The 13308-nt window shown below is 40.1% G+C and overlaps 1 protein-coding gene across 1 annotated transcript in view; it reads right to left on the bottom strand.

Annotated features, from left to right (window-relative positions):
- SNAP91 (synaptosome associated protein 91) overlaps nucleotides 1-13308 on the bottom strand; it is a 123830-nt gene that overhangs the window by 50256 nt on the left and 60266 nt on the right. The window contains exons 11-13 of the mRNA XM_074988863.1: nucleotides 13060-13087; nucleotides 5336-5445; nucleotides 4575-4675 (exon numbers count right to left, since the gene is read on the bottom strand). Coding sequence (XP_074844964.1) covers nucleotides 4575-4675; nucleotides 5336-5445; nucleotides 13060-13087 — 239 coding nt within the window. The remainder of the gene's footprint in view (nucleotides 1-4574; nucleotides 4676-5335; nucleotides 5446-13059; nucleotides 13088-13308) is intronic.

Genomic DNA, 13308 nt, shown 5'->3' with positions numbered 1-13308 from the left:
GCCTGAAGGACGTCAGAGAAAGGCACAGAGTTATTTCTTGCCGTCAACATATTACCTTACACAGAATTACTACTTATTTTACAAGCTCATAGTTGTATTGTTGTCAATGGTCAAGTAGACTTAAAAAAATTCAAGTTGTTCGAATAAATACTTTCCTATTAAAATAAACAGCTAAAAAAAGGTATAAAAATATGTTCAGTAGGTCAGAGAAAGAAAAGAGGAATTAATAACATCAGGAACAAAATCAGATCCTAGTTGTGTTATAGGTATATTACCAGATAAGGAAGGTAAAATTGTCAGTTATGAAGATATGGAAGATATGTTCAAAATATTTGTATTCTGTAGGCAGAAACAAAGTTGGAGGACATACACATTTTACAGGATAATGAACTATTTTTTTACTACAACTGTAATTAAGATGTTTAAATTTCACAACTGCTCTTTAACATTTTCAAGTCTGCAGGATCAGATCAGCACCTAAGAATTTTAGGAGGAATTGCCTGAGGCTTATGGGATGCTGACATTTACCAGTACTATAGAGTCCTCAACTTGAGGATGATCTGGGAGTTAAAGTTATAGAAAGGCCAATACAGTACATCAGTAAAAATTTAAAAGGATGTCTGCATAATTATTTCCAAACATTACCATTTTTATGAAAGATAAGCTAGATTCGAATTTTTAAAGGGAAATTAAAATTTGGTTGACAAAAGGGTAACAATATATGGGAGCCTACTCCATTCTGCTTTTTGACACAGGGCTATTCCATTTTTACGTCTTGTTTCCTGCCTCCAAAGATTAATAATCATAAACATCATCTATAGATTTTAAACTTGAGTACATAACAAGGACAAATCAGTTCCACACATTGAACTGATATGCACTGTAAACTGTACTCATTCTAACATGCATTTTTACAGATTTAATCCCAGGTCATACTTCTAGGAACCAAAGTATGTAGGTCACTCTTACAGGACAAGGACAGGAGACAAATATATTCTGGAAACCATAATGGCTTCATCTACACTAGAGGGTTCTGTCGTCGACAAACCTTGCGGAGCATCCACACACAAGGGCCATTTCTACACAGGCCACTTCCTTCGGAAGTGGCATGCTAATACAGGGAGTGAAATATGCTAATGAGGTGTGGATGCAAATTCCATGCACCTCATTAGCATAACGTCACATGATTTGGAGTCCAGAAGACCATTCTTCCGGGCTCCAAAATGCCGTGTAGAAGCTTGGCTGCTGGGGAGGGAGCTTCCAGAGGCCCCTTGTTCCCAGAAGTTTGGGAAGAAGGGCTTCCTTCTGGAAGCCGCCGCCCCCCTGGGCGGCCGCGCTTCTACATGGCGTTTTGGAGCCCGGAAGAATGGTCTTCCGGACTCCAAATCATGTGACGTTATGCTAATGAGGTGCAGGGAATTCGCATCCACGCCTCATTAGCATATTTCATTCCCTGTATTAGCATGCCACTTCCGAAGGAAGTGGCCCGTGTAGAAACAGCTAAGTAGTGTTTTGTCAGTCTGTCGACAAACCTTGCCTCTTCCTCTGACAGCGTTCTGCATCTCCACAATGAAGAATAATGGCTTTGTGAACTGTTTATGTTGACAAAAAAAGCATGTAGTCGCTCCAGAGGGCCCTCTGTCAAAGAGACAGGGCTTCTGATTCACTCGGCAGCCCTGTTTGCCGAGCTTCTGGTTGGCTGTTCTGTTAAGGGCACGGCCAGGTAGTTTGGCTGCTCTGTCAGAGTGGATTACTCTTTTGATCCACTTTTGTGTGTGGACCTGATCTGTTGACAGAAGTTTAGCTGGAAGATCTCCAACAGTAACTTCTGTTGGCAAACTACTGTAGTGTAAAGCCAGTAGAATTTAGGATCCTACAGGATTTAAGATCATAGGGGATAGCCAACTGAAAAACCTCCAGTGCAACGCAGCGGCTAAGAGCAAAAGCAACCCCTTATGCATATAAGGCACGGAATACTGATAAATAAGGAGGTTTTACCCCCTACAGATATCAGTAAGATCATTATTGAAATACTGTGTCCAGTTCTGTTGTGGAGACTTTAAATAGGATGAGGACACATTGGAAAAAGTTCAGAACAACTACAGGCATGAGTTAAGGTCTAGATTTAAAAAAAAAAAACAAAACACCTCACTTTAACCTAATAATGGTCATACTGGATCAGACTTCAGGTCCATCTAGCCCAGCATCCTGTCTGACAGTGGCCAATACAAGTGCCCCAGAGGGAGTGAAGAGAATGCAGAATCAAGTAATCCATCCTGTCCTCCATTCCCAGCTTCTGGCAAATAGATGCTAGGGACACCAACCCTTCCCACCCTGGTTAAGAGAGACTGATGGATCTCTCTCTCAATTTATCTAGCTCTTTTATTAATATTGTTATAGTCTTGGCTTTGACAACATTGTCTGGCAAGAAGATGCACAGGTTGACTGTCCCTTGGGTGTACGCTGTATTCAAGATGTGGTCATACCATGAACTTGTACAGAAGTAATATTTTCTGTCTTACCTATCCCTTAACGATTAAAGATTGCTTATTTGTTTTGTTTTTTTACCTGTTGCTGCACATTAAGTGGATGTTTTCAGAGACCTATCCAAAATGACTCCAAGATCTTTTTCTTATGCGGGATCAGAATTTAGACCCTATCATTTTATACATACAATTGGGATAGGATTTTGAATATGAATGACTTGCATCTATCAACATTCAATTGCTTCTGACCATTTCGTTACTCAGTCACCCATTTTGTGAGAGCCTTTTGAAGCTCTTTGCAGTCCATCCAGAATAGTTTTGTATCATCTCAAGCTTTTGCCATCTCACCGATTACCCCTATTTTCAGATCATTTTTGAACATGTTGAACAGGAATGCTGCCAGAACAGAACCCTGCAGAACATCACTATACCCCTCTGCATTCTGAAAACTGACTCCTTATTCCTACCTTTTGTTTCCTGTCTTTTAACCATTGGTAACCAGTTATGAATCCATTAGTAGGTCATCCTTATTACCCCTCAATAGCTTTCTTTGATGAGGATCCCTGGTTAAGGCTTTCTGAAAATCTATATCCACTGCATCCCCCACTTGTCCAAATGCTTGTTGACCACCAAACGGAATTTTAGTAGATTGGTGTGAAATGATTTCGTCTTACAAAAACCATATTGAGTCTTCCCCAGGAAATTATGCTCATCTATGCATTATACAATTTTGGTGCTTTAATACAAAACAAAGATGAAAAAAGTTGATCAAAGGAGAAGACGAAAAGGTAACTTGCTCACTACTTGCATTGTAAAGAAGTTTCCAATAGATGACTCTTTTCACAAACAAAAATGTGCATCTTATTTGACAGACTGGGACTTGAAGCTCACAAGGGACCATTGTGAATTGGTCTGGCTCTGGCTCCCAGTTACTGGAATTCTTTAAAAACAGCAATTAACATGGAAAAATTTAGAGTTGGAAGACCCACAAGAGTTGCTACACTAAGGCTTGGCCTACGCTAGACCTTACAGTCAATTGCAGATATTCTAGCTATGGCAATTGCTTAGTTAGAATCAAGGTACCTGCAATTAAGTGTAAGGTCTGTCCTCACTGAGGGAGGTCAACAGAAGCATTTCCGCCATTGACCTCCCTTACCTCCTGCGAGAGCAGGTGTACAAGGGATCAAGTGCAGACCCTAGAGAGATCGATTTCATGCCTCTTTACCAGATGCGCAAAAATCGAACTCCAGGATATCAACCCTTTGACCCAGTAAGCATAGACATACTTTAAAAGTTCAAAAAATCAGAGATCATACTGACCAGATATAAAGATACATTGCACAGGAAAGCCTTTCTTCCTTAGAAACTTCAGAGAGCATTTGAGTCCATGCCACTTTTGGACATAGAATAAAGTTAAAATAAAAAAAAATTCTATGATTGTGTGTGGCATGGCTATACAGCTGCTGACAAGCAGCAGTTTTGTACACCTGCAATTATTTAAGTAAGTAGTGTTTGGGACTGCAAATTTTAATACACTTTTTGACCAACTAAAAAAAGTCACCAACTTATTGAGCAACAGCAGATTAAAAAAATCCAAATAGTAACAGTGCCATTATTTTATAATTTTTATGGTGCCTTTCTCCTGCAGATCTCATTTGCCTGGAAGGAAAACTATTGTTAAGTAACTTACTCCATTCATATATCAAGTCACTGGCAGAGACACGGGAGTAGAACAGAGCACTTTTCGCTCCGAGTTCCATGCCTTCTCTCTGCTTAATGAGTACACCCACCCAGGCTGCTGCAGTTCTCTCACTTCCTTCCCAGTTGTTCCCATCCTTTTTCTGGGCTGCATGCTCTGGATCTCCCATAAAAGAGTGATTGCTGACCTTTTGCATGGCTGTGCATCCACCCCCAGAAGATTCTCCACTGAGAACCTCTATTCTGGGTTTCACTCACAAGCTAATGACTGAGTTTAGAACATGGTTTGTTCTTTTCTTAATAGTAAGGAGAGCCAGGTTTCATTTTAGCTGAAAGTATAAGAGGGGAATTGAAGAGGAAAAGATGAATGCCAGTTAAAAAGCATTTTACCTCCCCATGAAGTTGCACCTGCAGGAGCTGTTGGAGCTGCTTGGCCAGTGGATGTGAAATCTGGCTGAAGATCCAGAAGATCACTGGATGGTTTAGAAGTGCTATTGGACGTGTGGAGGGGGTAGGAGGTAAAAAGAAAGAAGAAAAGCATCTGTAGTGCTACAGACATTTGTATAATTCCACAAAGTAAAAGCTGGCCCAGGTAAAGGTTGTGAAGAAGATTACACTATCTGTCAACCCTTTGTAAGACAAATTTTTTTCCCCCCCCGGAACAGATCCTAATCCTGCAGAAGCTACTAACCAACTGTAAGACACATTTAGCTCAACAACTCTTCAGGCTCTCCAGCACTAGGGAAAAGACACCATTGTTTCTAAGTTTGTGTATATGAAGTAGCAATGGTTAACTGCTGCAGTACTGGACACTGCCAAAGAAGCTATGGAACCAATTTCAGTTTTCTGGGATTTAGTCCTGTAAGTCTACTGTAGGCACAGATGTAATGCCACACCATTCCACAAATATGCTATACATTCAGTGTTCAGTAAATGAAAGACGTTGAATTAGTCTAGTGACTGAAACTATAGAGTTATAAACAGGCATGCTCCAGAGATCTGGAATTTGTATAGCAGGCACAACATTTCTCAGAACTACAAAACATACTTTGCTCTTAAAATCCACAATGTGAAATGGGAAAAGTTCCATGGGCAATTTATGGGAAAAAAACAAAAACAAACAGTTCATGATTAACCTTTGAAAAACTAACCTGACTGGAGCTGCTGTAGATGCAGTTGCAAAGAGATCAACTGGTGGAGAGGTATCAATACTTTTTGCTGGGGTAGAATTAGGAGATGTAGCAGTTGTGGCTGGAGAAGACTGGAGAAAAGAATTCAAAAAGTATGTCAACCAAAAAAAGGCAGTCCCATCACCAATACATAAACTAGCACAGGATTTCAGTTCTACTTTACAAACGAATATTAGCTCTAAACACACAAAAATAATTTTCTAGAGATTCCTGGGACAAGGAAAATATTAGGGAATCAAGTCTCCATATAAAGTACACTTTGGTACATCTACACTACAAGATAAATTTGAATTTAAAGCAGTTAGCTTGCTATTACCAAGTGACGGTCTTCACTGTAAATACCACTATTTCGATTTAGGGAGCACAACTATCAATATCCTACAGCTGAAACCTGCTGAGTGTGTCACATCAAGTTCAGTTAAAGGCTGGTGTGAAGTGCCATGTCTTAAAATTGACTTTATTAGCCTCCAGAGGTGTCCTGTATGTAACCCACAATGGTCCGCTCTAGCCACTGCTCTCCAGGTGTGCAGGAATTAGGTAACAAGAAGACCGTGAATTTCAAATCTTGACTAGGAAGCCTGTGGATGTGGGATCATGTTTGTATGAGAGGCTGAGAAACATCTTTCTTTGCTGTTAGTGCCATGAGTTCATCTACCCATCACAAACAGCCCCTGCATGGAGTTAGTAGTTGTTGGTATTTTCTTCTGCACTGCCTGGCACCAGCTGGTGACTCACCACACCATGGGGTAACAAGGCTGTTGTGGGGGTTGTGCTTGCATAAGAGGCCAAGAAACATCTTCTCAGGGGTTTACATTTGTGTGCACCATGCAGTCGGGGTCTTTCCTGCACTCAACCACATCACATGGGTAGACCCCAACCCAACAGAAGGCCATGCCTGTTGTTCAGTGCTGACCATGCTGCCAGGCAGCACCATGTCTTGGCTTATGCATGTTTAGGACTCCAAGAGTAAGAAAGATTTTTGCGGGGGGATGCAGCCATCTAAGGGGACTGCTTTAACTGTCCCCCAAATATTTTTGGGGCCTTTCTGCTGCCAGGGGGAATTCTCCCCCAGCCACTAAGATTTTTGGAGCACTGTTGCTGCCAGGTGGACTACCTCAACTGGCCCCTCATTCAATCCCTCCCAGTCCCCTGCCCCAACAAGGACCCAGGGGGGTAGCTGCTGAAAAAGGGGGAAGTCTCCCTCTCCCCCCATGGCTACGAATTTTAAGGCCTGGCTGTCATCTGGGGGTGCGGGGGAGGGAACGGTTCAAGTGGCCCTCGAGCCATGGACCCCGCACTGCGCATCCAAAAAAGATTTTCAGGGACCATGTCAACTGGCCACACAGCCTCCCAAATACCAAACCACCCCACAATGGCAATGAAATTTGGAGAGGCCCATCCCCTGTGTTAGCAACGTTGATGCAGTAAAGAGGCAAGACAAAAATCTTTTTTCCTAGCATTTTCTACCCTCTAACTTTGGACCCCTTCATGCAGGAAAGAGTGGGTGGAGGACCAGTTCAAAATACAGACTGTGCACACAAGCTGTATAATAAACTGAGAAGCCAAACTCCGTCCCCTCAGCAACTCTCTTTTCCAAAACTTCATCATCTACTCTTTCTTCATGCTTTTCATTCTCCATGTATTTTCAGATATCAGATGCAATCACGGGAGGGGAGACAGTCAGGGGCCATCCAGTTGAGAACACAGATCTTTATAAAATCCTTGATAATTCAGTTACAGCTACAGTTTTAAAAAGCTATTCAATTGTGGAAGAAAGAATGCTCTTAATTTGGCATTCTCCCACCTGGAAAAAAGGATGTTTGCTTTCCATGGGAAGGGAATAGGGCAATGCAATGTGGGAAAATGTCATCAAATACCAATGAAAATACCAAGACTGCTACAGGGATGAGGGAATTGTGGGATAGGTTCCCACAATGCACTGCTGCAAGTCAATATTTGCCAATTGAGTGTGGCAGCAATAAATCGTGAGGAGCACGTGGGGAGGTGAGGATAGTCAAAATTCAAATTTTATAAAATCTAGTGTTACAAAAATCAATATTAATCAATTAAAATTTAGCTCAGTGTTGACATTGCCTTCCTTTTTCTTTGAAGACTGAGCAGCACAAATGTTCTTAAATATAAAGTGTTATAAAGGACCAGCAAATTTGAAAAAACCACATCAGTACAGAACACTATAAACACGTTGTTTGCTCTTTTAGGAGATCTTTTTTACCTTACTTTTCCAACAGCTCAAATCTCAATTTCTTTTCTTGAATATTAAAGTTATTCACCCTGTTCATTTACTCAGTGAAACTGAAACAAGGTCAACTATGAAAAATACTTAAATATGACTTATTTGTTTGGGCTATGTTTACATGTTTGTATATTATAATCCTCCAACCTGAGCATCTTGATAACAAAGAAAAAAAAATACTTCTGAACATTTCATGCACTACTGAACAGACCCAAGATTAGGGTTTGTGAAAACAACTTATTACAGACATCTTTATCTATGAAAGTTAAGATATTATTGGGAGACAGCTATTCTTAGGTGCAACATCCAAATGCTGTCTGGAGTCCTTATGGGTAAAGCTTATAGTCTCAGAACATTTGTCCTGCCAGGGATTGACAGTTACCCATCATCCACCTATTGGGGATTATTTTTACTAAACACATCTAGGGAAAGCAATATGCTTTTGCCTCAGTCTGTCCCATCCCCCAACTTTTAAATGACCCTATCTCCCCACTCACTAAAATGCATTAAAACAGAAAACATGACAATTGTTGGCACTTGGTTTCTGCATTTCTTTTCTTGTCAGAAATACCCGTTTTTGGCGAGAGAGGATTCTATTTAAATACTGTATTATGCCACAAGAACTCACTGAGTGTGGGTAAAATAAACAAGAATGACACATTAACTCCAAGGTTAATTAGTTAATATGTGCAATGCTCTGTTGGTGAGACATGCCAATATCACCAATCAGGGTAGTTCCCCGAGAAAGTAATTGGGGGGAGGGTGGAGAGAAAGAGGGAAAAAGAGCAAAACTGAAAAATTCCATCAAGAAAAAACATTACCAACATAAAGCACGTAAAATACTATTGCAGAGTCAGAAAATTACAGAAAAGCAAGTTCTTTTGTTAGATGGTACTTCAGAAAATAACATGTCTCCTCAATGCTAGCAGCATGAATGATATTCAAGAATTTTGAAGTGAGATTTCTCTTAAGAGGGAAATATTACCCTTTGCAAGAAATGGCATATTAAGCAGAACTGCAAGAAAATATGCAAGGGATTTGAGCATAGTTAGGAAGTGGGCAAATATATACTTGACAAAAACAAGAGTCCAGAAAATTAGGACTGCTTAAGATACTGTGCCTGCTCTTCAGTCTGAAAGATAGGGGTGAAGAAATCAGGGATGATCCAGGAATTAGTTTCCTAATGGTGATAGCTTTAGATCAAACCCTACCTAAAGGATAACCAAGATGATGGGGGTGGGTGCAATAAAGTCAGATGCAACTGCAAAAAAATGGGTCAAATTGTGTGTAAAATGATGAGTTACCAACCGCAAAGCCCTGGACCGTCGCAGAGCTGCTTCGCAGGATTTTGTGTGTAATTTGAAAACCTTTATGTCAGAAGCAGTTCCTTTTAATAGCTGAAGCTATTACTGATGTGGGAGCACTATCCAGAATCCAAATATAAACTAATGCTGCGAGAACTGCAAAAAACCACACTATAGGTTAACCGCTCTGTAGTCATAGAGCAGATTCTCCTACTGCTAATGCATAAGTCCATAGTTTTCAGTTCAGCACCTCTATGAGAATTCACGTTTGAGGACGTTGCCCTTATTTGACATCTGGCAAAAACTGAGATACACCATGAAATTAAAGTTTCAAGATTGCCAAATTTATCAATTTTAAATACAGCCACCTATTCTGAAGTAATAGAATCAAAGACAATCAATGTTGAGTTCTCACTCAATTCACCTTTCAGAAACAAGTCCAGTGGTTAGCGGTGCAACTGCTTAAAAAGGACAAAACAAGATTTTTCCCCATCAGAACAATCTGGAATTGCTGTCTGGAACACTTCATCATTCATCCCAATGACTGTGGCTTGTTATATTCCACAACTACAAGTAACACAGATGGGGAACACAATACTATGCAGTTGTAGCCCAACAGCCCTTTTATGCCAGCAGGCAAGGGGCTTACAGATACAACCCAACTCTTGAATGTACATTCTGGTTCACCAAAGAATGCCATGTGAGGTCTTAAATAAGAGCTGGGGTTATACTGTCTTTTAGAATCACTGGGAAATACACCAAGAGATATTTAGCAAGATGTGTGTGTGCGCGTATGTACACACAATCAAAAAACTACATTATTAGTGTGTAGAAATGTAGCACTTTAAAGACTAACAATATGATTTATTCGGAGGTGAGGTTTCCTGGGACAGACCCACTATGATCTGATGAAGTGGGCCTGTCCCATGAAAGCTCATCACCGAATAAAATCAGTTAGTATTTAAAGGGCTACATTTCTGCCACTTTTTTTGTTAAGAGTACAGACTAACATGGCTACCTCTTCGTTACTGTTCTTAGTCTGTGTCAAGGTAGGAATCCACAGCAGAGGCAGAATACCTGGTTGTCAGACAGGACCTTGATTCACCCCTCTAAATTAAGCATTATAACCTAAGATGCCTATTTACATCTGAAGGCACAGAAAAAAAATATCAAATTAACATGGCAGCTGGAGACAGAAAAAACTGTGGACAGGGAACACAGTGAGAATATGGACAGTGAAGTCAGTGGATATAAAGTGGAAGGTAGTGACACTCCATTATCCTTCACCTATGAAATAAAGGATAGTGCGTTTGTACTCAGACAGGATTTTGGACTAAGATGCTGCAAGTTTTTAGACAGTATGTTAGCCTGTTAATTACCTTTCATCTCTAGAAAAGCTTGCTATGATTGATTGTTTGTAAGACATTTGTTCACAATATTCTTACTCACTATTACTTAAATCTTTGTAAATAAGCTTACCCTTGTTTTCGCTATAAACGTCTATAGTACTGTGATATTAAGCAAGGTGCTGAACTTAGGTTGAACCATAGGAGCTGTCGTGTACATTGTTCCCTTGGGACAGCAGACCTGATATTTCCATCAGACTTTAGTGGATAAAGGGGCGAGACCAGAGGTCTGCAACCTGCAGCTCTTTAAGGACTTTCGCGATTCCCAAAGTTGTAATTGCAAAGTATAAAAACCCTTTTGCTCATTTTTAATACACTGTGAATATCTAAAAGCCCAACAATGAACAAATCATCTCTAAATAGCAAACAATGTGATCTTGAAACTTTGGATAACTCCCCTATAATATGTGCAGTGCATTGTGGGATGTGATATTGCATCTGTATTTTGATCATGTTGCAAATAAAGTCTTGATTTTGAAAAGGAAAATGAAGCTTGTGGCATTCTTGCTGTGAAGGGAAATATGCATTTTAAGAAAGAAAACTGAAATTGAACGTGAAGTAAAATTGGCTAAATTAAAATAGGTTCAGGACTGAGTCAGGAAGACAGTGGTACAAACATGTGAAGTGTGAGGAAATAAGGAAAGCGTTTGAATGTCCTGCAGTAAACATGTATTGCACATAATTTTGTAAACCCTGTTTTCAGAAAAGTGCACAAAGTATGGTTTGACATTAAGAACCATCTCATATTCACAAGCATTTCGTTTCTTGAATTATTCAGTTTACGCAACTTGAACAAAAAAAGCTCTTCTTGCTATTTTGGTTGTCAACCCCTGGGCTAGACATACAAGGGAACGCTTCAAGCATGTGTGTGAAAAATTGGCACACACCTAATACTGAACCTGCAAGCTCAAGTACGGACCATTACCTACAAGAATGTGCTTTGGTGGCTAATAGGTTGGTAGGGTCAGTGAGATATCCAATTAAGCACAAGCAAGTCTCTCTCATGCAGAAAGCAGGGAGGTAACAAGGCACAGCTCTAGTCAGTGATGCACCTGGACACTTTACAGCTAGGTATTTATTGATGAATACTGGAATGCGGAGAGAGCTGCATGTCATTCAGTGCAAAATCTGATCTTGTCAATTTTGATCCTGTGAGGGGAGGGATGGCTCAGTGGTTGAGCACTGGCCTGCTAAGCCTGGGGTTGACAGTTTAATCCTTGAGGAGGCCCTTTAGGGATGGGGACAAACAGATGTCGGGGTAGTGCTTGGTCCTCCCAAGAGGGCAGGGGACTGGACTAGATGAGCTCCCCGAGCTCCCTTCCTGTTCTAGGAGATGTGCATCTCCCTAATTAAATAAATAAATTTAAAAAAGCTTCAAGAACATTAAGAAACCAAAAAATAGGGATTTTACTCACCCATCTTCCTTGGTCTTGTTTTGAAACAAACACTGATACAGAAGGCAACCCTGCCGCATTTTACTCTTATTCCTTAGGTAGCAAATTTTTATGGTGTCACTACTTTAGTCAGTCTAGGTACGGCCACCCTTGCTGTGTTGCAGTCATTGGAGTAGTAGGGTTATGAGAACATGGCTATATATACACTGCAGCTGTCAGGTGACTCGAGCCCTGAAATCTGCCCTTGGTGTAGGTACACACAGTGTCAATACATGGAAGTGGTGTTGTCTCATGGACAGAGCTCTGGATTAAGCGTCAGAAGACTTAAGTTCTAGACCTGACTGCTGATGGCTCGCTGGGTGCCTTGGACACGTAATTTCACCTCTCTATACCTAAGTTTTCCCCATCTGGCTATGTAAAAAGCAAGTATTACTACTGGAAGAAGTATACATTAAAAGCCGATGAAACATTTGAATAAAAATTCACAACAGCCATCTTACTCTAAGCTAGGTGACTATTGGATTTCGTGGCGGTCTTGGACTCTTTTAGTGCATGCAAGTTGGGTCTACAGAATGGATTTCTGTTTATGAATGAATGAATGGACAGACTCATGTTTCCTGTGCAGAGACAATGAGGCCAAATATCTGCAGGCTTCTGAGCTGACATGACCAGTCCTGAGAAAGGCAGTGCTCATGGTCCTCATCAGAAATCCTTTATGGTAAGTAGGATAAAGCTGGATGCTACTTGTCAGATTTTCTAATACAAAGCTAGTAGAGACGTGGAAAAAAAAAAATTATATATATAGTGGTTGAAGAACCACCAAAGAAGGGATGACCAATCAGAAATTCATGAAGTATCTAAAAATAAAATCAGTCTCCTCACACTAAATATACCACTTGAGAAAAAGATACAGGTGAGAGAAACAAAGATGCCACAGAGTCAGCTTCTCACAGGGAAGTAGGAAAAGACTAGATGAACATGGGGACATTTATTATGCCTCCATGAAGCATATAATAGCCATCTCTTCTCTCAAGTGCTTTGGACAATTCTCAGGTCATCATGAATCAATAGCTCAAAATTCAAGTGCAGGTCTCCAATCCTAGTTTTACAAAGGCTTCACTGCTTATATTACTTTTTTAAGCTGACAGTAGGGTGCCTAGAGCCTTGGATAAGTGGATATTTCTTAAAAAAACACACACACCAAATAAGCCCCACACAGAACAATAAAGGTGCTTAAGAAAAAATTACACTTGAATGGTGGTTCAAAAGAACATGTTGACTAAAGAGCAAATCAATCTTAATTAGTACATAAACTATAAATATTTACCTTGCTCAAAGGAGAAGGTGCACCAGATCTAAAAAAGTAAATGTAACAAAGATTTTCAAGTACACTAAATACATTAGGCAAGCATCCCAAAGAAACATCAGAATTATATTTAAAATTGTTCAAATTCTAATTTTTTTTTTAAATTATCAAACCAAAAAAGAGATTACAAACAAGCAATCTGGACTTGTCTCGAAACCATTTAAAAAAAACAGATGAATGCTAAAATCTAATGCAAAAATCTCCTGTTAT

The sequence above is a fragment of the Carettochelys insculpta genome, chromosome 3 (genome assembly GCF_033958435.1).
Source record: "Carettochelys insculpta isolate YL-2023 chromosome 3, ASM3395843v1, whole genome shotgun sequence".
NCBI classification, from domain to species: Eukaryota; Metazoa; Chordata; order Testudines; family Carettochelyidae; genus Carettochelys; species Carettochelys insculpta.
This window is presented reverse-complemented; position numbering and strand designations above follow the sequence as displayed.